Genomic DNA, 24,769 nt, shown 5'->3' on the forward strand with positions numbered 1-24,769 from the left:
ACAAAGGAAGTGTTTCATCATATCAAAATACTTTTAGTTGTCCTTTACAAGAATAATTTACCCATTACACCTGACACCACATAGCTTCACGGAGGAGCTTTTGAACCAGTGTCTGGAAGGCAAGAAAAGACAGTGCAGAGAGATTGCAGTCGGGGGCGGGGCGGGGGCCTGGAGAGCGGCAGGACCCCCAGGCAACTGCGTTTTTCTTGTCTTCCACTAAAATTGTGCCATTTTGTGTTTATAAACGAATCAAAGTGAAACTGTACTTAGTAAGCAATATTTAACTTTTGTGTATACCTGTTTACATATATCTTGGTTTAAATGATTATTTGCTGTATCAACACACCACGTGTAAAAATGAGAATTGCATAGGTTGCACAACTGAATGTGTACCGTCTTAGAGATGAACAGATGAGAAGCATTTTCACACCTTAAAGAGCATTGCCATTCTTGGTGTTTTTTCTCACAGAAGGGGATGAACTGGTGGTTCCGGAAACGTCGGACAACAGTCGGAAGCAGATGGTTAGAAACATCAACAACAAGCGGCGCTTCTCCTTCAGGGTCCCGGAGGAGGAAAGGATGCAGCAGAGGAGGTGTGCGCGCGGCGAGGGCTCCCGGTCCGGGTGGGCACCGCGGTGGTGATGCCAGAATTGGACTTGGAGGGCAGATTTGAGCTCTGAAAATCTGTCACCCATCTGTGGTGTCGATCATGAATGTACTTCTCAGTGTAATTTTAATAAGTCCTCCCCCAAGTGTGAGTACGAACTGGATTAAAGTACCATATTGTGATTCATTGCTCTGTGTCTACGAAGTACTTACAATTCTTAGACTGTGGGCCTTTGTGTAATCATATATAGAGCACACAGCTGCGTGTGGTACATCTGTTCCTTCGGGTTAACTCTATTCATGAGCAAACAGCCCAAAGGCTTGTAGTAGTATTTCCAGACCCATAGAAAAACATCGCCAAAGTGTTACCAGTTATTTTAAAAGACATACACAAAATGGTCAGAACTATCTGTAAAATACAGCTTTGATATGTAAGTGCTAAGAGAAGCCTGTTTTCCACCAAAATGCTCAAGGTCTTTTATTTAAAACAAGTTTCTAAGTCAAGTTTTAATGGAGTATATTCTATCCTTATTAAACATGATTTCACAGTTTTATTTTTGTGAATAAAGAATGCTTAACTTTTTTCTGAAGTTGTCTAGAGCGATCACAGAAAAAATATCTAAACAGGTGTTTTATCTTACAGAGAGATGCTACGAGATCCAGAAATGAGAAATAAATTAATTTCTAACCCAACTAATTTTAACCACATAGCACACATGGGCCCAGGAGATGGGATACAGATCCTAAAAGACCTGCCTATGGTAAGAGAAATGAAGAGGGAATGAGAACAGGCTTACAAATGGGGCAGAGGGGAAAGCGTACCTGCGTGCCTAAATCTGTACATAGATTTAAGAGGAATCGTTAGTATGATGATGTTTGTGTCCATACATCACAATATGTGTAACATGCTTGATGATATATACCCAATGAGAGAAACACAACATTTGAGCATCTGTGAGAAACCAAACAGTTCCAGCTCTTAGTTGCACACCTCACAAACTTGTCCAGAACTTGTCCGGACTTACTGCTGGTGCTGGAATACACTGCCGGATTTGGAGAGCATCTGTACCAAGGCTCAGAACTTGCTTGTGACATCACTAACATTTCACTGCGTTTTAGCGATTCTCTACAGGTATTTGGCCTCCGCCCCCACCCAAGAGAACCATGTTAGGTGGGTCATTAATGGCCACACCTCTTACCTGGTTGGCCAAGCAAATCTTTTTCCTCTCCCTGGTTATAAACATGTTGCCTGGTCTGTCTTACACACAAAAATACAACATGGGAAAACTTGTTTTTCATATGAAGACTGGATTCTTAGACCCATTATGTTGAGATGAAGAATATTAGTGGAATTGGCTAATTTTCCAGGCTTCATTTGCACTTAACATGTCAGTATCACAATAACTCAGCAAATTATTGAGACTTTTAATAGGAGCCTTTTGATCATGGGTGGTAGCATTAGATTTGTGAATGTAGACCCAGAGCTTTTTCTTTTTTTCTTTTCTTTTATTTAGAAAAAAATAAGAAAATATTTATGTACTTATTTATTTTTATTTTATTTTTTTACTTTATTCCTGTGGAGTTTTCTTTCATTTTATTTTATTTTTATTAACGTATAATGTATTATTTGCTTCAGGGGTTCAGCTCTGTGAACCATCAGTCTTAAACAATTCACAGCACTCACCATACCACATACCCTCCCCAGTGTCCATAACCCCACCACCCTATCGCTCTCCCCCGACTCCCCTCCAGCAAAGAGACCCCTGAGGTTAGGGGTCTCTTATGGTTTGTCTCCCTCCTAGATCCCATCTTGTTTCATTTTTCCCTCCCTTCCCCCACAACTCCCCTCAAATTCCTGCTATCAGAGCGATCATCTGATAATTGTCTTTCTCTGATTGACGTATTGCGCTCAGCATAATCCCCTCTAGTTCCATCCACATCACTGCAAATGGCAAGATTTCAGGTTTTTTGATGGCTTTTTCTAAGGGAGTCTGTCCTCTAACCACATTACCAGTTCTGCTGTGGTAGGAGATTCGAGAGGGGTCTATCACTGACAGGAAAAAAAGCCAGGAGATATAGTTTTATGTGCAGTCAAGTTTTTTTAAAATAATAAAGTTAAGCTTTGAAGGTAGTCCTGCATTTGTTTCACAAAAGAAACAAAAAAATCATTGAGTCTGAGTTCCTCATTGGGAATACCCCGATTAACCAGCCGACCCTGTTTGTGAACCAATACAATGCTCTTACTGTCACCACCAAGGCATTATGTTGACCTGGTTATAGGTCTTCCTTTAGGAAGTAAACAGTAGCCATTTATCCTCTTGGAATGGGGATTTCTATTAGCTGTGCTGGATAAGTTATGAATAAACTGTTCAAAAAAAGTTACATGTAATAAAACTAAGGAAAAAAATCGAAGACTAAATATATTAAATATTAAGCTGTTACACTTACCTATCATATTAAAACTTAGGGGTTTTCACCTTTTTGCCTAGGAATGAGATTTCAGATTTCTGTCCACTGCCCATTCTGAGCATGTGTTTAAAGTTCTCAGGCTGGTTTTCCTTTATTCTCAAGTAAATGTGACATAACCATAAAGTCCAAAGCCTTTCTCATTTTAAAGAGAATTTTTACATTTTGGTAAACGTTGGAAATGTGTATTATGTTACAGCTTATACTTGATAGCTCAAGTACTAATGTACCATTTTAATGAAAGTTTTAAAAGATTTTGGAGGCATAGAAGGAGGCAAATTTCAAACAGGCATATGTTGCAAAGCAGTATATCAACAAATATAAAATTATTTCAGTGGTTAACAAGGTTTTGATAGATATTATACTTTTTATTTATTTATTTTAAGATTTTATTTATTTTTTTGACAGAGACATAGCAAGAGAGGGAACACAAGCAGAGGGAGTGGGAGAGGAAGAAGTAGGCTTCCCGCTGAGCAGGGAGCCCAAGGTGGGCCTTGGTCCCAGGACCCTGGGATCATGATCTGAGCCAAAGGTGGATGCTTAATGACTGAGCCACCCAGGTGCCCCTGTATTATACTTTTTTGATTAAAATTTCTTTGACTTGTGCTTCATTTTGGTGCACAAAAAAAGAATATATGTAGTCTTATATATTCCTACAACATAAGAATTACAGGGGCGCCTGGGTGGCTCAATGGGTTAAAGCCTCTGCCTTCGGCTCAGGTCATGATCCCAGCCAGGGTCCTGGAATCAAGACCCGCATCGGGCTCTCTGCTCGGCAGAAGCCTGCTTCCCCCTGCCTCTGCCGGCCTCTCTGCCTGCATGTGAACTCTGTCTGTCAAATAAATGAATAAAATCTTTAAAAAAAAAAAAAACAAGAATTACAAAAAATTTTTCTATACATTCTATTATCTCCCAGAAATTACAGGATTCCCTTAAGGTGAAATACTTCAAGGTTTTATAAAATATTCCTCTGCTGAGTGGCCTTCTGCCATCAGGTGAAAAACCAATTTGCTAATGTTCCAGAATTTTTTCAGACCTTCACACACATAAGATTTGGTCACCACACACCCTGATGAATGAGCACAGTGAAAAGAAAGGTCAGATTTCAAACATCGTAAGAACTTTTGTATCAGAGCCTCCCTCACTCCACTTTTTCTTCCTTTACCCTCTACCACTTAAAGTAAAAGAAGTCTTTTATTTATTTATTTTTGTTAACAGTAATGTCTAGTCTTAATTACTGAGCTGAACAAGCTCAAACAGTGTTTCCTGAAGGTTTTTCCCGCACCTGACTGCATGACATGTGGCCTTCTGTGCAACCACTTGTCCCATTAGATCCCTTGGTTTTTAGCATTTCTTGTCACCAAGAAATGCTAACCCATGACTGCCTTGTTGGCTCCTTCCGTCATTGACACACGTGCCCCTCTGCCCTAGAAAGCAGTCCAGTTTTTAATGTTTCTTCCAGACCTTTCTTCCCTTGTAAGCACATTTGTATTTCCAGGACGAGAAGTTGGTGTACCTTTTGAAACCTGTTTCTTCGCCTTAGTTTTAGTTTCACTGGCCTTCTTCCCTTTACTAGAAAGGGAGGTACAAGCTGGGACTGTTTATGGGAACCCACTTCACCACCTTAACCAGTATTTCTGATACACTGTCCACCCAGACCCGTGCTTGCCTTGGGGTAGACACTGGTAAACAACACATTGGTATGCACGTCTGAAGAAAAGTAGTGATATGCATGTGTGTACCTGTGTGTATATATGCTTACTGAAAAGCTTGTGATATTTTAATATGGTCCCAGGTTTTGATATGTCCTTCCCACTAAAGTGAAATTATCTGTTCTTTAATGAACAATTTCCAAAAATCAAGATGAATTAAATTCATCTACCGCTAACATGTCAGAAGGGCTGTCAGACCCCAGAGCTCCATGCTACCATCCGTGCGAGGAGCAGCACGTACCCCAGACATTGTTGTGTTTTAACTCATATCAGTACTGCTTTCCTGGGACATACTTACGAGCTTAGAGAGTTTATTGAGTATCTTCGGAAGCTCTTCTGGGTACCAAAATGATACTGATAGAGGATTGTTTGCCTCATAAATGTGCAAAAGATCATCAGGCTGAGGGAGTCTGGGTCCAACAGGAGCCCCTTACACACGTGTGTGCAGGACTTAGAAGTACATACTGCGTTAGCTTCTTGAATCCTGCTTGTCGTTTGCTTTTTTTTCCATAGTGGGTGCGAGCAACAAAGGGCAGGTTTTTCTCCCATTGAATACAAGAAAAATAGTTTATCTCCAGAAGATTTGGTTTTGGCCCATGACCTACCTCCTAGCCTTTTGTCCATCCCTAGAGTTGTTCGTGAAGACCAGGTTTCTAGCTCAGTGACCCCTTAGAGCTCCACAAAGTAATACTACTACTTCAAGTCAAAGTTACATTGACATCAGTGAGTTTTTTTCTTTTTAGATAACCTTGGAAAGCACTGGTTCACTCACATCTCTAAACCATATGTTATAGGAGAGATTTTGTTTAAGTCTTCATAAGTTACCAGGTTTTGTTAAGCAAAGCTGGCTCACCCCAGCTCAGGAGGGCATAGGTTCTGCCAGCTTTCTCCCTGCCAGTCCTTCCCTCCCACCCCTGAACCCCACGGCTGCTTTCCGGACCTGAACCATGAAAATGCCCCTCAGAGACAGGCTGGGTGCTGAGTAATCTGGGCTCCCAGTCATCGTACCTGAAAAACTAGAGTTCTCCGTTTGAAAAGCCTTGTCGGGACCTTTATTATTACGTTATTTTATGTTTCAGTACCCCCAGACATGGAAGGGAAGATTTTTTTGACCCTTGTTAAAAACAAACGTGTTCTTTTGGGTGTGTACGTGGAGACAGGTTTGGGCTGCTGAGAGTCCTGTCAGTCGTCAGGGTCATCCTCAGTCCCACTGTGCTCCTGTCAGAAACAAGAGCAGTAAAAACACACACTGGAGTCTGTACGTCCCAGGAAACGGCTTCTGGTTTCCACAGAAACAGCTTCATGGCACTTCTCGCGAGAGGCTGGTTGTGGAATCGCTGCTCTTTTACTTTCTTGCTTTGTTGGTATTTTTTGCCATGTTTTGATTTTATCACACAAGAAAATTCTGAACTAAACTCTGAAAGTCTCCTTGCAGCTCCGGAAGTCCGCTTTCTGCTTCCCTGATGCAAGTAATAATAAAAATAATAATAATAGTTTTATAAAGCAAATGATCTTTTGCACATCAGCTCTTTCGGTTACTGGCAGGAGGACTCCAAAATTTAACTCTCTAAGGTCTGAAAGTATTTCATGAAGGACTCAGTCCTGATGTGAGACGTGTCGTTTCTGCTGCATGCATGCTGTGAAATGTCCCCTGTGACCAGTGACTCCATTCTCATGGCCTCACGACTTCTGTTCTTTCTGTCGTTTTGTTAGCCAGGCTTCCCTTATCCATCCCCTCATCATCACTCCGGCCTGATCTCCTCTCCGATCAACTTTGAGCACATCTATCACATGACTGTTCATTCCGCTGAAAAATTTCTCTCTCCTGATTCCATAAACCCTGAGTATTCCCCGTCTCTGCGCTCTGTCCCTGGTACACCAAGCTTTATGCCTCTGAGGGTATGAACAGCCAAGTCAGGGGTTAACTTCACTAACTGTGTGCGGACCTCTAGCTGGCTTGATCAGTAACTCTGCAGGGGGGCGGGGGGGGGCGTTTTCTGAGCGTGAGTGTCGGCCTTTAGCCTGCTTCTCTTCTGCCAAACCTCGTTCTTCCTCCTCCTCCTCTTCAAGTTCAAGTTTGTTTCCTCTTTTGAGGAAAAACATGAAGACGGGAGGATTTCTCTCTCAGTTTTTAGACAGTGAAGGAGGTATTTTTATGTTTCATAGAAGATTTTTCCATCATGCTTTTCCCTTTCCAGATGCCATCATTAAATATAGCCCCTGCGTGGGTCCTTATTCTGTTTAAACAAAAAAGGAATCCCAGAATTTTCCCATTTTTTAATAGTTCATTAGCCTAGAACTGGTTTAATTCAGAGAAAATATTTTTTCATTTAGTGGCATTCAAGTCTGTGGTAGGGCCTAGCCACAGGCCTTCTTTCCACAATAAACCCCTTTTGAGAAGCTTAAAAATCTCCCAGGTAAAAATTATAATAGTATTAAGGAGTCACAGGATAAATTAGAAAAAGATGATAATCTCACTAGTCTTTGAGGTGCTGCTAGGCCTTTAATTCCAGCCAGAATCCAAGATATAACAACTAAACCAGAGAGAGAACTAACACAAAGGGGCTGCACCGGGGAGGACGGTGGCCGGAGAGCTGGTGGCCATTAGCGGATTGTCCATACTTCCATCAAGAAACATACTTAGCTAACTCCTCAAGAACGTTTTCTCAAGTGCATTTTACAAGTAATATACTTGGATTCTGTCCTGCAAACCCAGGTCCCGCAGCACCCTCTGACCAGCTTTTTATTTGCATAGAAAACTGTAGGCTAAGAAGTTTATTTTTGTATTTTTGTTTGTCTTAGAAAAGTACCCTAAATTTTAATGTTTGAAATGGCATTGCCATGAAGCTGTAATGTCATTGAAGTGTCTTATTTGACACAATAAGATTAGCGATAAAAATAAAGCTTAGTTTGCTTGGTAACAGATGGCAGGGAGTGGTTCCAGAGGAATGTTGTAGAAATTAATTGGCCAGGAGTTTTTCTGTGAAAGATGGCAGAGGTGTTCTGTAAGTCAGTCTTCTGCTGGTTAGAAACACTGTCGTCTTTAAGTTTTCCTCTAATTCAAAGCGTATTGGCGCGTGGAAGACACCAGCAATGGTGGTTTCCTGTCACTTTATGGAAGTTGAACCCCCCATCTTTTGTGGGGGTTTTTTTCTCACAAAACTTGTCTTCTGTGAGTCGGTTTTTCATTGCTTCAGTATTCGGAGTTACTAAACCACTGGTATATTTTTACAGGCCCAATTTATGCTGTTTGTTCTAGGCTAAGACGCCACCAAGGTGTCGTAGGGGTTACGGCAGAAACAGTACAAGTTTAAAGGGTGAAACTGACCTTCCCATCTCTGTCGATGTCTGCTCTGCTGCACTGTGTGCGTGTCTCTGGGGTCTCAGAGGTTGCTTCTCTGTGTGTGAGTGAATGTTAGAATGAGGGCACCGTTTCAGTTTTGTTTTATTTTCTTGGAGGAAAAATAACACACCAAGAATTAAATGGACTTTGCAGACATGATACATGAACTGAAATGGCGGCGGTTGTGTCTGCGACCGGCCGGCTGCCTCTCAGCTGGCACAGCTCTTTGGGATGTAGGACTGGGAGTTCTTCACGTGATACTAACGTGTGTTCTCCTGACTGCTGACCTTGGCTGGTTGTCAGTTGTCTTGACACAACCTTCTCTCAGGCGTCAGCCGCCCCTCCTTCTGGTCTCAAACGTTTGGGTCCATCGAGGCAGCCAAGTGCTTTCCGTTCTCAGCCAAGTCCAGACAGGTCGTCCCCACGCCTCTTCTCTAGCCGAGTGTGACTTTGAAAGTACTCGGGCTCACTTTTCTACCTGGAACCCCAAAACCGTTCCATGACGTGATGGAAAACTTCTCAAACCAGGATTGCCGAGTGAGAGCATCCCGCCGGCCTATGGTGGCTTCGGACGGGCTGTCTGGGACCCAGAGCGTGGCTCTGCCAGCGCGGGGGCCTGGGGGGGGACGCCCCCCCCCCGCCCCCGGTGTCACCCCTACAGCATTTACTGGAGGAAAATACACTCCTCCCTGCCTTGCCTCCGTGTGGCCTTATTCTGTGGAGCTAGTGGAGCCGTCCTGGTAGAAATCTTGTAGGAAGTGGAAGCTTTGCTTCCAATCTCTGCAAATGTCCATGTAATTCTGTGGTCCGCTGTCGCTCCAGCCGCTAACTTTTACTTAGCTGCTCTCACAACGAAGAGAATTTTTATGTGTTGATAACATTTCAGTATGCGTAAGGATGAGCACTTACGCTGGGTGGGGGTGAGCTTCCTTCTGTCGGGGTGCTGAAGTTCAGGGGCTGGAGGGATCATGCCCTCCCTTGCTCTGTATCACTCTGGTCAAGGTCATTTTTTTATTGAAACCAAAGTGAGCGGTAGATGTCGCGGCAGAGAATCACTTTCTGGCTGGCTGAAGAGTTTCTCTTTATGCTTTGTTTTCAGAACCCCCGGCCCCAGGAGAGTCGCGCGGTGTTCAGCGGCTCTGTCAGTATTCCCTCCATCACCAAATCCCGCCCTGAGCCCGGCCGCTCCATGAGCGCCAGCAGCGGCCTGTCAGCAAGTAAGTGCCGCCCGGGGGTCCCCCATGACCCCTGCCCACCATCGCCTCCCCCACGCGTGCGCACTCCCGGGGGGGCCTAGTGAGCACACAAGCGCCTGTGGAGAAAACCATCACGGGCCCCGTTCGAGCTCACGGTGCCCCCGTGAGACGGACACTTCATACCACAAGCTGTGGTGATCGAGGCTTTGAAGGAAATAAACGGGCCACCACTCGGAGTAAGGAGGTGTAGCCATTGGGGACGAAGTCACACTGAGGGGAATTAGGAGGGTCACGGGCCCTCCCTAGGGGTGAAGGCCTGTTGGAGTCGTGTTTGACGACTTGAGAGAAGGCCCGTGTGGCTACCTGGTGGCGGTCAGACAGGGACCCGCAGATAACGCACGAGCGGTGGCAAGGGGCCGATCAAGCAGGGTCGTGCAGAGCAAGCTGAGACATTTTTATTTTATTAGAAACGCAACTGGCAGCCTCTAAAGAATTTGAAGGAGGGAAGGACCTTTATCCGGTTTACATTTTTAAAAACATCCCTCTGACTGCCGGATGGAGACTGGACACAGGGCAAGAGTGGGGCGCACATCCCGCTGGGGCTGTCCGAGTGACCGGTGCAGGGGACAGGCCCGGGGACTGCAGTGGAGGAGGGGAGAAGGGAGACACTCTGGGGTTAAAACAGTAAGGCCTGGCGGGGAGTTAGCTGTGGGAGGTGAGGGACAGGGAAGAGGTTCAGGTGACCCTTGGTTTCCTGCGGGAGCAGAGTGGGGCCAGGGTTCTGGAAGGTTCAAGATCATAGCCGGTGCAGAAGGGGAGGATGTTTGTCCGGTGAACATCCAGTAGACGGCAAGTCTTCTGCTGGGGCGCAAAGGGGACAGTCTCTGGGACCGAGCACCTGCGCTCACGGGGCTCGCCGTCCTTATTGTCGGCCTCTCTCCTTCCACCTGAGCCGCGGCACCTCCTGCGCTCTGCACGGAACCCTGCGCCCGGGGCCGAGAGAGGTCCTGCGCTCTGCACGGAACCCTGCGCCCGGGGCCGAGAGAGGCAACTCTGCCCCGTGCTGGGCTTCCGCTCTGCTGTAGCAGGGAGCGACTTCGGGGCAGCAGGGGCGTCACGGCGGGTTCACTGTCTGCCTGAGAGAAAGTGCCTGGCCACTAACAGCCGCCTGCCTCGGAGTGAGAGGGGTGGACAGAGGCAGCGTTTGACTGATTGCAGCAATTAGAAGTTAGCCTTGTTGCATTCGGAGATCGTTGGTAGTTCCTGGATCATAAGCAGGGAGCGACGTCACACACTCATCATGGCTTCCCCAGTCAGGGGAAGATGGCTTATAGCCAAGGGCTGCTTTTCTGACACTTTCTCAAAAGCAGCATGGTGTTGGCCAAGAGCTCGGAGGTTGTGAGTGGGGGGCACCCCCAGAAGTACAGATGTGTCCATCATAACCATGTGCGGGGCTGAGGCAGCCACCTCTCCAGGAGGGCCACAGTGAGGGGCCTCTGTCCCTGGTCACTGTGTCCATCCACCAGATCTGCACGAACCCCGCAGGCCTGGCCTCCTTGAGGAAGAGGAAGAGGAAGGCCCTCCCAGGAATCCCAAGGGGCATCTGCTGCGTCAGGTGCCTCCTGCTGGCTTTGAGAACAATCCAGCTTATCAGAAGGTTCCAGAAGGTTCCAGAGGACAGCTAGCTGAGAGAGACACAAGAAGTAATAGGGAACCCTGTTGTCTGTCTCCAGAACCAGAAGCACAGATCTTCCAGAGCCAGACTTGGGATGGCTTCACAATGTGAAGTAAAAGCCACACGGGGATTCCCACTATGGCTCTGCTCTGCCCCCCACCCCCCCCAAGGAGGAGGACCCAGTCCTCCCATCAGCAGCAGGCTTGCTAGGGAGCCTGGCCTCTCCTGAGGTCACGCAGACTCAGACACCTCGCCACCTAAGCCAGCGCTCTGTAGAAGAGGCCGTGCCGGAGTGTATGGCCTCAGTTAGCCAGGACCATGGTCCTCAGACCGTCCCCATGCCCCTTTTGCTGGTCAGTCAAAATAGCCCTGCTGTCACGTGTTAACACCAGAGTGGAGGCAAGGAGACGGCAAACGGGGGGCAGCCGGGCACAGGCCCCCGTGTGCACCTGTGGGTCACACCGTGTTCTCCGTGTACCCAGGGCTGTTGTTCCCCCAGATTCCCATACGGGAGAAGTTGTTCTTGTGTCCCCAGATGGAACCGAGACTCAGAAAGGTAACAGAGCCTGCTCAAGGCCACACAGTCAGTAAGCAGAGCAACGGAAGCCTCTGGTGGTATGGATTTCTATTCAGAATGACAAAACTTACACAAAAATAAAATACCATTTCCATGACACTGAAGCGGGCGCTGGATGAGGTGCGCCTTCAGGAAGGCCGTGACCCAAGGACCCAGAAGAGTCCCCTCAGCAAAGTAAGGCGCGCCTCCGCGGCGGCCGTGAAGAGCAGCATGTGTCTAGTGAGAGACCCTGTGCAGCAGGCGCTGGCGGCAGCTTCCTGGGGAGCAGGAGGGTGAGCCCCTGGCTCCCAGCCTGAGGTGCATTCCAGAATCCCCACAAGAGGCTTGAACAGGCACCTCTGAAGTTCTGCCACAATAGGGCCCAGGCATGGGCATTCCCAAGCTCCACGACACATGCTTGGTGTCCACGCGGCATTGGGAGCTGGGGTAGGAGTCATTACGGTGACACACAGGCTGCCTGCAGCCGAGGGGGCCCTGAGCACAGGCATGTCAGGCAGGTTCCTGTCCGCATAGATGAGCACCCCATGTGTCCGTGGTCGTGAGGTACTCGAGGTGCTCGACACGGTCCTCTTGACACAATTACTGAATTCTTAGTGTGAAAACACAGTCTGGATCCTGTATGAAAACCTCAGCAGCCTCTTTAGACCCATGGTCTTAATATGGAAGCTCAAGAGGATTAAAATGTTTTTTAAGCAAAAGCTTAAGGAGGAATACTGAGAGCTTTATATAGGTACGAACAATTCCCCAGTATTTCCAAGGGGTTTTTGTCATCCTTTTCCCTCCTCCAAGTGGTGCTGGCCCCTCCTTTGGGTGCCTCAGCTCTGAGACCAAACTAGAGTATGAATTTGAAGAAACTCACCTCACTTCTGTATTCAAGTACCAGGCTTTTTTCCCCGTGGAATGAAAATGCTTCTCTCGTGTCCCTTTACTTTTCATGCAAATTTTCCAGCAGTGAAGTGATGGCTGCAGAGGCCAGTGGCCTTGAGAAACGGTGTCCCTCAGCGGCTGGCCCCAGGGTCTGCCCAGGTCTCCCCAGTCCGCGCGCTTTCTACAGGGCCGTCCCCTTGTCCGTCTGTGTGCGAAGCCTCACCTGAGTGCCGTCCCGCAGGGTCCTCTGCACAGAACGGCAGCGCGTTAAAGAGAGAATTCTCCGGAGGAAGCTACAATGCCAAGTGGCAGCCCATGCCCTCCCCGTCAGAGGGCTCCTTGTCTTCCGGAGGCATGGACCAGGGAAGTGACGCCCCGGCCAGGGACTTTGACGGAGAGGTGAGTGGGGTGTGGGCAGCATCAGCGTCTGATCCGGAGAAGTCCTGTGTAGAGGACTTGTGCCCTTACCGAAGTGATGCCACCACCTCAAGAGTGGCCTCCGCTGCAGCCAGGGGTCCAGGATACAGGGACACGCTTGGCAGGAGGCGGGTTGTGGCGGTGGGGGAGGTCCGGCACGGCCGGTTGCCTGGGCTGCGCACTACACTAAGGCACAGATGTTCTAACAGCTTCTGTGACAGGGACCCACATTTCTAAAGTCCTACAGAAAGGGCTGAACGTTGGCTATCTTGTCTGCCCTTTTTTGGCCTCAGGAAAGGGGCTTCGTTAGGGACAGTAGACCGTTCACACCAGCTTACTTGCTCGGGGTGGCCGCAGGTCACCTGTGCGGGGCTGAGCCCCTCCCGTGCCTCTCGGTCTCACGAACGTCCTCTCACGAACGTCCTCTCGGGGCCCCACAGGACTCGGATTCCCCGAGGCACTCCACAGCTTCCAACAGCTCCAACCTGAGCAGCCCGCCCAGCCCAGTGTCGCCCCGGAAGACCAAGAGCCTCTCCTTGGAGAGCACCGACCGCGGGAGCTGGGACCCGTGAGTGGCTTCGGCGCTCAGAGCGGACGCCGGAGCGGCATCTCCCTCTTGGCCCCTCCACTGCCCTGTCTCCACGTCCGTCCCCCGCCCCTGCCTGGAAGGCCCAGGGCCGGTGGCAAGAGCAGGGTGGGGGCTCGGGGACGCGGACGATCGCACCTGCAGCCCAGCTCCCTGCACCCCCCACCCCGACTTAACAGCAACAACCATCAAGGCAGACTTCCACTGAACAGCTTCGATGAGTATCGATTCCATTTCATCCACTCAGAGTCGCTTCCCATCATCGTGTCCCCCTCCCGAAGGTAGCTCGAGTAGACAGACCTCGCAGACGTGCGCGGGAAGAGCGTCAGGCAGACTGGTTTCCACGGCAGAGTCACGGCGCCCTGGGCAGCGTGTGGGTCCCCCCGCCGGCCCGCACCCTCCTCCAGCGCCCACAGCCAATGTCGACCTGATCGTTGCCAGTAAATCCTTAGTCACTAAAACAGTGCATATTTTACTACAATACAGAGTTTAAATAAGTACACAAATGTAGAGGTTAAATACTGAATGTATATAGTAAAAAGAAGCATCTTGTATTCAGCAAAAGATGGATTCCTATATAAGAGAGAGATCATTTAATTTAAAGAAATGTGTTGTTTCTCGTCTGTTTTCCAGCTAAGTAATTTAAAGGGTAGGAAGGCCTCAAGCTGACATTCTAGACCTCGGTAGATGGAGAGCGCGAAGAGTCAGAGTTCCCTCTCTGGGCTCAGCCACAGTCCCCGGGGGCTTTAGGAAAACATTCCGAAACCCGGTTCAGCCGCTCTGGGCTGTGGCCCGAGCCCAGGCTCAAACCTTAGAAGCCTCTTCAGCAGCAGCGTCAACAGGCGAATTTACTTCCAGGTCTTTCGGTAGCGGCAGAATTTGAACCACACTCCTCAGTTTTCACTGTATTTTGGTATCTCCTGCAGATGAATGTAGAAATGCGATCACCTCCCGGCCCCTCCGCGGAAAGCGTGCAAGGGAAGTTGTGGCTTCTGAAGGTCCCTGAAATGCTTCCTACAGGTCCTTTCCCCGGGGGCTAACCCTGTTTCTCCCTGCGTTGCCTCAAGGTGTCCTTGGCCCCAGCCCCCCTCAGAGAAGCCTGAGAGTTTAATTACCAAATAATAGAAAACCTCAAATGCAAGGACTTGAACAGCCTTAACCAAATACTCTTTCCCGCCCCGGTGGCAAACAGAAGCCCGAGCCGCCAGGCAGGGTCCCCCACGGCACCCCTGCTGTTCCCGCCGAAGCGAGCGCACACCCCGGAGGGCCGCAGTCCTTCACAGTTAGTTCCCAGTTAAGCACATGAGCAGAGAAAGAGAAATAAAAATATCTCATGGGAGTAAAGAGAATCTGGCTCGCTTCCTTTTTATCTAAATTTCTCTGAGGACTAGCAGTGAGCGCACTCTCGGCTTCGGTGAGCGTGAACCGTGTACCCCTGTGGCGCCTCCTTCTCAGCCCCTGAGGCCCGGCGCGGGGAGAGAGGACCCGCGGGGCCGCCTGTGCACGCGGACGACTGCCCATCCTCTCTGCAGCTTTCCGCTTTAGGGAAAGGCGTGTCGTGTGAGATGGGGTTGGGTCGCCAAGGATCAGACCTTGAGCTTGGTACCCCCCGAGGACCCCGTAGCCCCGAGAACTTGGCACTTTCCTGAGGCGAGGGAAGCCCGCCACCAAGGGCCTGTGGCCAGCTGCCTCCTGTCCTCCTGACCCTCCCTGGCCCCTCGCCTCTCCCCTCCCTGGCTTCCCGGCCCTGAGTCCCAGGACTCCGCACTAAGCCATTCGTTGAAGCTTTGACAACTATGTGTGGGTTTGTGTTGCCTGTAGGTGCTTATTTTCCAGAGGATGCTTTTAGGATCCAAGCATCCCCCTGCCTGAGGTGCAGAGAACACTGCAGTGAGTCACAGCAGAAAGGAGAGAACCCCCAAAGATGGTGATGACCCAGGGACCCTGGCACTTTCCGGTAGGTCCCTAGTAGTCGTGAGTCGTCATAGAGCAGCCTCGGATTGGACCCATCCTGACAGCAGGAGTTTGGAGGAGAAACAGTGCCACGGGGAGCCGCTCGGGGCGGGGCGGGGGGCAGCTCTTCCTGCGATAATGACCCTTCTGGGCTTATCCCCTCTCAGGTACGAAGCAGTTACCAGCAGAAGCCTCTGAGAAGAATGGTCTAGAAAAGGCAGGGAATGGGTGCCAGGGAAACAGGAAACCTGCTGATGGTTCAGAGGGGTCAGGAGCCAAGATCAGGGAGGAAGTACTGCTGCCCCGAGTCCTGCTCTCTTCTCTTGCGGGACCTTTTAAAATCACACCCGGCAGCAGGCGCACGTTTCATCGTAGGAAGGACAGACCAGTGAGATGTTTCTCGGCTAGTCCGTGTGTGTTGGTACTTGGTGCTATCTATGTGCAGCCGATTTGTTGTCTACCCTTGAATTCTAACTAAGTCGTGTGTGCTCTGGGTATATAAAAATTATATATATACACATACATTTCTTTTTGCCAAAAACAAAAGCCTTCCTCCTCGTCAAGTGCTCGCTAAAGTAAATTTCACTCTCGGGGTTCTCGGCCCATGCACACACCCCTGCGTCAGCGACGCTCGCCCGCTCCCGGGAGCACGGCGGGAAGGGTCGGGGCCGGCGCTCAAGGGCCCGCCTGGTCGGTTTCCCACGCGGTCCTCATACCCAGGCTTCTGGGAAGAATCTGAAATCCCTGTTATGTTTACAGCAACAATCTGTCGTTCCTGGCCGGCTCTCAGCCTCCCTCTGCCTGTCGTATGGTTAGGGTCCTGTCATTCTGCTACTCAGTGGCCACGTCGACTTCTGTGAAAGCCCGGCTGCACTTCTGTGCACTCTCGGGGCTCCTCCAGAAGAGCCCAGGAGGGCGCGGCGGGCATCGCCAACGCCCGGCACGGCAGGGCCATCTGTCCGTCCGTGGCGGCACTCACTCAGGCTGCGGCCTCCCAGCTGGGCAGACAGGGAAGCAGGCGGGCCCCCGCGCGCCCCAGCCCGGCCCCCAAGTGAGTAGGTAAGCTGCATGACCGATCGCTGCGCCCGGTAGACCTCTTCCCTTGTTCTGACTGGATCACGAGTCCAGATTCTCCGCAGAGTTCTTTCTGGATCAGAGGGCTGGCATCCGCTGGAGCCTTCGGCCTCTTAGCGCTGGCCAGCGGGCCGGCCCTTCCCCCTTTCCCAGGGACGAGTGCCACACGCAAGGAGCCGCGTCACTTATGGGGGCCACTGACGAGAACAAACCTGGAAACTTCATGAAACAAATTTTACCTGCTTTTTTATTTGATAGTGTAATAACATTTATTTTATAAATTTTTTAGGGTTTTTTCCTCATTGTAATATTATTGTACAGTTTTGCATGGCCTAGGTGTAATCATTTTTTTGTTTGTTTGTTTAGAATATAATGCTGACAAATCTGTGTATGGAAGGGAAACATACTGCTTTGGCCTATTTCCTTTTGTTCGGTTTTATGCCCTCGATGTCTTAGGGAGGTTTATAAGCGATTCTCTGCTACCAGACAATGGTGTGGATTCTTTTGCACAGAAATATTTAAGGTGGGATAGTCAAAAATGTAACAAGACTCCTCGCCAATATTTTATGTTGGTATCACTTAATATTAACCAGAATTTGATGTATTGCAATAAAACAGGGAGCTGTTAGACCTGACGGTCTTGTCTTTCTTTCCCTGACGGAAAGGTCTGAGCCGCGGAGGAAAGGTGACTGACTCTCCTCGTCTTCCTAGATCCTGCTCCCGCCAGGCCCCCTCCTCATCCAGTGCCCGCCTTAGCCTGCAGAAGGACGCGGGAGTAGTTTAACCGGGGACTTGACCTAGTTTCCACCCTGTAGCTCAGGTAAGGGCAGCATTCCGTTCTCGTCCGGCCAGCATTTCCAGAACACGCATCAGGCCATGGGTGAGGCCTGGCCTGCTCCGTGTGCACCTGCCCCGCGGGGGACCCTCTGCACAGCCAGACCCCCCCCCCCGCATCTGCTTGCTCAGACCAGACGGCAGGCTGGTTTGCTTCTGCTGTCCACGGGCGTCTCTGCTCTCGTCCCCGACTTGGTCAGAACCGCCCGTCTGGGGAAGCGCGGCCAGCCCGCACCAGAGGCCATCTGAAGCCGGCTGCACCTGGTTACCTTGAGGCCCCCTCCCTGGTTCCGAGTCACACGCGATGACCTTCCTGACCTTTCTTGGCAGGTCACTGCTCTGTCAGAGCGCCTTGCTGGAGAGACAGAGCGTGAGCTTAGCTCTCCGTTAAAGGCCAGTGAAAGCTTCTGCTTTGCGGGCTTTGTGGCCACTCTTGTGGCCTCACATGGCCTTAGTGTGGCAACAAATGAACACAGCTGTGTCCCCAGATGGATTGTACACGTAGGCAGAGGGCCCGACCGTGGACCAGTTTGCCGACTCTTGGGGAGCAGAGAGGGCGCTCGGGCCGTGAGGCTGCCCGCCCTGTTCCCGGTCCGGAGTCCGGGGTCCCGGCCTTCACCAGCCACATTGCTCCTGAACCCTGCCAGCCCCCGAATGTCCCAGAAGGCAGAATATATGTAAAAGATGCACAAAAACGGCCTTCCAAAGGGCTGTGACTGCTCTGACAAGGGTTCAGAACAGGTGGCATCAGGCGCCAGGCCCCCAGCTGCTGTCACGGAGACCAGTCAGACCTCCCATCCCGTCCTGGAGCGGTGTCCTTCACCCCCTGGTGCACCGGTCAGGGGGTCCCGCGGCAGGGCTCCCCGACGCCCACGCTAGTCTGCTGCGGGGAGGCATCCCCCAGCAGCAGCCTCTCCCCCTGGGAAGCAGGCCAGGCAGTTGGCTCTTCCGTATGCGGGGTGGGGTACAGGAGGCATGCGCTGCCCACCCCCTCCTGGAAAGGAATTTGGGCTGAGTGTCCAGATGCATCTAGAGGTGGCCTGGAGTGTGACATGACCTCGGGCTGGTCACCCATCAGCTCGGCGTCCACTAAGTGTAGAGAAATTCACACCACAATGCTAAGAGGGTGCGTTTTTGTCTTCTTTAATATTGAAACAAATCAGACAATTACAAGAATTGTACAAAAATTAACAGCCTGTGGTGACCTCTCGGGTCTAACCAGGTGACACTGGCACAGTCATCTTTTTCCATGAAAGCCCCTGGGCCTGGAGGGGGCAAGAGGGGCCTCCACACACTGACGTCTAGCACGGACCGCTCCTGACCCCTCCACAGGTCCAGAAACTTCCACTTGTCCAGAGGGCACAGCCCAGCCCAAGAGCAGGCGGGGCTCGTGCAGGGAAGCAGTGCTTGTGGGCACCGCTCAGAGACAGGCTGGAACAGAGGGCACAAAACACAATCTCCTAGAATCACACAAGCCTCATCCTCTACGTGCGTCCAGTAACATCCAACAACACTTCTCCGTATTTCTGGGGGCAGGGATCCCCTGGCAGGCCCGCCCCCACCCCCGCTAGCATTCACAGGACGGAAACCGCCCGCCGACAATGGAGGAACCTGCCGTCGGGTCTCTGCTCCATACAGAGGCTGCACACACACTGGGCAGCGTGCCTGGGGCGCCGGCGGGCGCCGGGCTCAAGCGGAGGGCCGCGCCGCCTGCCGCTGGTAGTTGCTGTAGGCCTCCTCGAACATGGCCTTGCAGGGGAAGCGGGCCTTCAGCTTGGAGCAGATGAGGAAGGAGCCCCCCATCTTCCTGTGCAGGGAGTAGGTCTCCTCGGGGGGCGGGATGAGCCGGTGCTTCAGCATGATGGGGATCAGGTTGTGGATCTTCTCGGTGGTGCTCTGCGTGCCGAAGTCGAAGGGCTCCTCCGAGGCGAAGGCCTCTCCCAGGATGAGGATGGCGTCCAGGTGGGCATCCTCCATGGCCTGGAGGGGGGCGCAGGGGGTGGGTGGGAGCTCTCCCAGCAGGCGGCGTTGAAGGGGAGAGGCTCAGGGGGGCATCTGAGCATTAAACTGACGTGACGGGCCCCGCAGCTGGCCAGGGGAGCCCGCTGTGCGCCTGGGGCTGGGGGGAGGCCGGATGGGCGGGGCCCGGGCCCAACATGGGGGCTGAAGCCGCACGCCTGGAGGCTTGGCTGTGGCCTGTGCACCCTTCTTGGGGGAGAAAGGGAAAGGGCTGCTCTCGGGGAATTCCAGGGCCAGTTCAGGGCACAGGAACACAGACTGGCACCACCCATTTAAAGCGCTTAAGACCCAGCTCCAGCCCCTGCCAGGCCACCCAGACCTTGGAAGGGGGGCCGGGCTGTGCCATCCGCCCACACTCACCGGGCCCCAGCTCCAGAGGTACTGGTCTGCAAGAGGGGTGCCCGCCTCCCGACCCTCCCCGAGGCTCCACTCATGCCCTCACCCCCCCACGCCCAGGACCTCGGTGGAGGAGGGGTCAACGGAGGCCTGAGGAGAGGCCTCGAGGGTACCAGTCAAGGTCTGGGGAAAAGCGGCCCACTGCCCACCCTCCCCACACACGGGGGTCTGCGGAGCCCAAGAGGCCGTGGGGAGCTGACCTTGACCTCATAGCCAGTGAGGAACTTCATCTCGATGGACTTCTTCAGCACCGTCTCCCTGTCCCTGTCGGCGGCTGCCCTGATGATCTGGACGGACACCCGGGAGGACCGTGAGCGGCAGGGGAGGAGGTGCTCCCGGGCGGCCGGGGAGCCCAGTGGCCTACCCCCACCCTTGTCCCCTTTGCTCCTTCCAAGCCCCCTGGCCTGTGAGCCCAACAGTCCTCCTCTTCACCCACAGTCACTGGGGGTGGGGGACAGCAGCCCCGTCATTCCCCACTCCTAGTGTCCCCAAGCCGACCCCAGGCCCCAGCGCCGGCCAACCTGAATGTAGAGGTCGGTGAAGGATCGGTCGTATTCCCGAGTCGCCCCGAAGTCCAGAAGAGCCACCTGGGAAGGGGCAACACCTCAGAGGTTTAGCCTGGTGGAGAAGGGGACCCCCGATCGCAGAGACCCCTCTCCCAGGCAGCTCCCATGGGCTCACCTTGTGCAACTGAGGGTCATAGAAGAAGTTGGACCAGTTGGGGTCCGTCTGCATGAAATGGAACTCGAACAGCTCCCTCAGGCACAGGACCAGGATGTTGTAGCAGATCTGGGGGAGAGGGCAGGGGCAGACCCGGTCACGGCCATGGCGGGCCAAGTTGGGGCCTGGGGAACCCCCTCCCATCCTCACCGCTCCTCGGGTCGCCCCACCCACTGCCCACACGGGGACTCCTGACTCGAGGTCTTCCCCGGCAGGGGGAACACAACAGCCCTCTCTGTCCCCTTCATCCCCACAAGGGCACTTGGGGCCCAAGACCACGGTCACACACACCTCGTTCCGGATCTCCTGGCTCAGCCCCTCTGCCTGGTCCAGGGGGAAGCCAGACACCAGCTCTGTGGTCAGCACATGGGGGCTGCACAGCTCATCCACGATCTCGGGCACGTAGAAGAAGGGGTGGTCCTTCAGTAGCTCCCTGGTGGGCAGTTGGGGGGTCACACCTGGCACCAGAGCCTCCCCCGCATCCCGGGGATGACACTGGGCCATGATCACTGCCACCCACCCTTCAGAGCCATGGGGGCCTCCACCACCCTCCCCAGGGGCCTACGACCTCGAGCAGCCCCCCCGTGTCCCCTGTGGGAGCCACTAGCCATGAGCCACACCTGAACTTGCGGGCACAGGCGGCCTCCCGCTGGTAGTCACACTCCAGGGCCAGCTCCCGCCGCAGCACGTCAATCAGGTGCTCGGGGAACAGGCCTGCGCCGGGGAGGAGGATGTCAGCGGGGGCTGAGGGCTCCCCAGGGTCGCTCCCGTGGGTCCCCAGAGCCCGTCCCGCATGCCTGCCCTTGACCCGCAGCCGGTGTCGGACCTTCGGGAAGCACATTGCTCATGTTCAGCACGGCCATGAGGTTGTTGACGTCACTGTTGATGCTCTGGGCCACGCCGGGGTACTGTGGGCGGAGCAGAGGGGTCTCGGGCAGGTGGGGCTGGGCCATGCAGGGGAGCCCTGTTCTCCCAGCCTAGTCCCCCCCAGACACCATACTCGGGCAAATGACAGATATGACGCTACGATGCTACCAGAACCCCCCCAGGTCCCCTCATGACTTCTTTCTCCCCTGTCCCCGCCCCCAGCAGCCAGAGTCCCCCCCCCCCCCAGCAGATGCTTGCTAGTCCCCTGGCCCCGCCCACACTAAGCTCGCAGGGAGGCCATTCTACCCACGAGTGCTCAGCAGGTCCTTCCCGGATCCGGTGCTGAGCAGACCCAGGCATTGCCCTGGAGACGGGGGGTGCAGGGTGCAGAGGCCCCAACACTGCAGGGCCTCAGCCCGGCCCTCTGCAGCTCCCCCTGGCGTGGATGCACACACCAGCTGCCTACCTGGATCTTCATGGCCACCTCACGGCCACCCTTCATGCGAGCCAGGTGCACCTGCCCGATGGAGGCAGCCGCGAAGGGCCTCTCCTCGAAGTACTCCAGCTTGTCCCGCCAGCCGGGGCCCAGGTCATTGTTAAGTGTTTTCTGGTGAGAGGGGTCAGGGAGGGGCCATGAGTACAGCCTGTGTGCAGGACACCCTGAAAAGCACCCCCAGGCTGCACCCTCCTACAGGCTGCCGCAGCGGCTCCCCAGAGCAGGGGGGAGGGGCAGAGGACCCAGATACCCACCCCCCGCGGGCGCCGTCCGCTCACCGTCATCTGCTTCAGTGGCATGAAGTCCGCGCTCTGCCTCACCCGCTCGAAGATCTTGGCCAGGTGGGGGTTGATGAAAGCATCATCTAGAAGGTACCAGAAATTAGCAGAGGGCTAACCCCTCAAAGAGCAGGCACAGGGGTCAGGAGCAGACCAGCCCCCTCCATGGCCCCCGGGGCCATGGATAGAGGCTCCAGAGAGGGCACAGGGCCACGGGCCGGGCTGCGCACACTCCAGACGCACCACAGCCAACAACGGAGGCCAGAGCCAGCCTCTCCCCAGGGCGCGGAGGGCATCTGCGCACCCCAAGGGCCCCAGCGTGGGGCAGAAGGGGCTGCGGCTCACTAACGCACCCAGGGACCTGAGAAAGTGGATTTCTTAGAAATAACAGGCAAAGCTTTTTAGGGTTACAGAAGGAGCAAATTACAGAAATAAAGCAGAGTAAGATCCCAGACACACCCAGAACCTGGCCACCTACAGAGAACCGTTGTTTTTCCCTTCGGACCCTATGCCTAATGTGCTGCTTTGGAGCTGTAGTGGCTCTGCCCAAGGCCACTCCGGTCAGCTTTCCTCCCGCAGTGGTGGCCCACAGTGGGAGTGTGGCTGCATTGGCAGTGGCGGTGTTCCGAAATGGTTTGCCACAAACCATGGGCAGGAGCGCCACGGCCTGCACGTCAGCCCGTAAGCGGATGCCCTGGCTCCCTGCTGCCCGCTCTGGGCTGTTCCCGTGTGTCTGGGCCCCCTGAGGAGGCTTCAGAGCAGCGGGGCGTGCATCTCTGACCCTGGCCGTGGGAGGAGTCACCACGTGTGGGTCGTGGACTCAGACACACCCCGCCTGCCCTGGGGATTAACTCTATCCCACACCCTCCCAGGAACCCCGCGGCACATCCGCAAGGGGACTTGTCTTCAAACCCCCTCCCCTGCAGGAGCCAGGCCTCTGGGGCATCCCCCCCGCGGCCCCCTGCTCTTCTGCTCAGCCACTCATCCCGGCCTTCCCTGCTGAGGCCCACGCACCCCGTGTCCCCAGCATCCTGCCACGACAGGCCTGCGGCCGCCCCCCAGCACCCACACGAGGCAGCAGGGGGCGCGGACAGCAGCAGGCTCTCACCAGCCTGGGAGAGGCCGGGACCACCTCTAGGTGCTGAACACCCCCAGGGAAGCAAGAGCAATCACCACGGACGCCCACTTTAAGGTCTTTGAACATCCCGGCTGGTCAACAGCCAGGAGAGGAGCAAGAGGGGCCGGTGGTGAGGGGCGCACACCCATCCCTCCCGAGTGACCCCCCCCCCCAGGCCGCGCACTCACCCTGGATGCTGAGCATCTGGCCCAGCTTGAGCGCCGCCCCGCGCACCTTGCACAGCGTGCGCACGATCCGCTCCGCGTTCGCCTCCGACAGGAAGGGGCTGGAGTCCAGCACGGCCTTCTTCCCTGCGGGCAGGAGCCGGGTCAGCGCCGCCCGCCGTCCCCTCCCGGGGCGTCCGCAGGCCTCACCCGGTCCACCCCAGGCCGTGCGTCGAGAGGAGGACAGGGCTGGGGCTGGGAAGCCAGGCGCGCCTGTGGGGCAACTGCAGCTTGTGTCCTCGCTCAGCCTGGGAAGCCAGGGAACTTGGGTGCACCCAGCGCCGTCCCCAGGCTTCAGCCTCGTAAAAACAGGGACGATACAGAACTTCGGGGGGTGGGGGGGCTCTCAAGTGCAGCATGAAGGAACGGGAGCCCTGACGCAGGCTCCAGCCTCCTGAGCACCCCCGAAACCAGCAATGCAACTAACACTCCGGGGTGTCATGCAACCCACCCACCCGAGGCTGTGCAAGGGCTTCCAGGGCCACCCGGGTCTCCCAGGCCTGACCAGAAGCTGCCTGACGTACGCACACACACGCTTTTACACACATGGAGCCCTTTCCTCGGGATCTGTCCCAGGGGCCTGATGGGAGCACCACCGAAGGCCATGGTCAGTGGCACTAGGGGAAGGGCACTAGGAAGGAGGAACCTGGAGGGACCCATGTGAGGTCTCCGTCACTGTCCCTCCCCCTCACGTACAGGACAAAGGTCATCTGTATCCCTGAGATCACAAGGCAAGCTAGCCGCAGGAGGGGGCCGTTGGCCGGGGACAGAGCACAGGGTCAAGGACAGCACTCGGCCAGCTGCTGTCTGCCTTCCCCCTCGGCCCATGGAGGCACACGAGGTGCAGTAACCTCAGGGGTGCAGATGACCTTTGTCCACTACGACCAGGGGTGGTGGGCTGCGGGATGAGGACACGGGGGGGCTGCTACCGTGCAGCCACAGGATGTCAGGGCCCATTTTGGCGTCCATCCACTCCCCCCAACCCCAGCACGGCCCAGCTCCAAACCGAGTCGGCCCTGGTCAGAAGGCCTCCCCGCCAGCTCCTCCAGCCCTGGGACACCCGCTGCTTTCCCTGCACTCTGTCCTGCGAGCCTGGTTAGATCTGTGCCCATGGCTGTCCCCCACGGTGCCTCACACTGTCCTCTGCTCACATCATCACAGGCCTGGCCCGGTGCTCCGAGTGCGGGAGCCACGTCCTCCAGGAAGGAACAGGTCGGGTGGCCAGTGTGCTCCTGCCCTCCACCCCGGGCGCTGCGTCCAGCCCGGCCTCTGACAGATTGGGGCGGGGGGTGGGGGGGCAACATGGGCACTAAATGGGAACTAAGCCCCAGGGACACTCAGTTTGC

The 24,769-nt window shown here is 53.9% G+C and overlaps 2 protein-coding genes across 17 annotated transcripts in view; one reads left to right on the forward strand and one right to left on the reverse strand.

Annotated features, from left to right (window-relative positions):
• The window catches only part of CDC42BPA (CDC42 binding protein kinase alpha), a 329,361-nt gene extending 312,254 nt beyond the window's left edge, over positions 1-17,107 (forward strand). For 10 of the 16 annotated variants that reach the window (XM_004756819.3, XM_004756823.3, XM_004756820.3 and 7 more), the window contains 6 exons: positions 470-593; positions 1,250-1,367; positions 6,498-6,683; positions 9,227-9,344; positions 12,684-12,841; positions 13,300-17,107. In XM_004756819.3, the coding sequence (XP_004756876.2) occupies positions 470-593; positions 1,250-1,367; positions 6,498-6,683; positions 9,227-9,344; positions 12,684-12,841; positions 13,300-13,431 (836 nt within the window). In that variant the 3' untranslated portion in view covers positions 13,432-17,107. The remainder of the gene's footprint in view (positions 1-469; positions 594-1,249; positions 1,368-6,497; positions 6,684-9,226; positions 9,345-12,683; positions 12,842-13,299) is intronic. The other 6 variants (XM_004756826.3, XM_004756830.3, XM_045084680.1 and 3 more) reach the window with 1 other exon arrangement.
• Positions 17,108-18,433: 1,326 nt separating this feature from the next.
• The window catches only part of COQ8A (coenzyme Q8A), a 35,406-nt gene continuing 29,070 nt past the window's right edge, over positions 18,434-24,769 (reverse strand). The window contains exons 6-15 of the mRNA XM_045084681.1: positions 23,388-23,510; positions 22,083-22,168; positions 21,775-21,915; positions 21,268-21,349; positions 21,062-21,155; positions 20,733-20,874; positions 20,403-20,510; positions 20,243-20,308; positions 19,922-20,008; positions 18,434-19,286 (exon numbers count right to left, since the gene is read on the reverse strand). Coding sequence (XP_044940616.1) covers positions 18,996-19,286; positions 19,922-20,008; positions 20,243-20,308; positions 20,403-20,510; positions 20,733-20,874; positions 21,062-21,155; positions 21,268-21,349; positions 21,775-21,915; positions 22,083-22,168; positions 23,388-23,510 — 1,220 coding nt within the window. The 3' untranslated portion in view covers positions 18,434-18,995. The remainder of the gene's footprint in view (positions 19,287-19,921; positions 20,009-20,242; positions 20,309-20,402; positions 20,511-20,732; positions 20,875-21,061; positions 21,156-21,267; positions 21,350-21,774; positions 21,916-22,082; positions 22,169-23,387; positions 23,511-24,769) is intronic.

This window comes from Mustela putorius, unplaced genomic scaffold, assembly GCF_011764305.1.
Source record: "Mustela putorius furo isolate JIRA1106 unplaced genomic scaffold, ASM1176430v1.1 tig00000785_pilon_pilon_pilon, whole genome shotgun sequence".
Taxonomy (NCBI): Eukaryota; Metazoa; Chordata; class Mammalia; order Carnivora; family Mustelidae; genus Mustela; species Mustela putorius.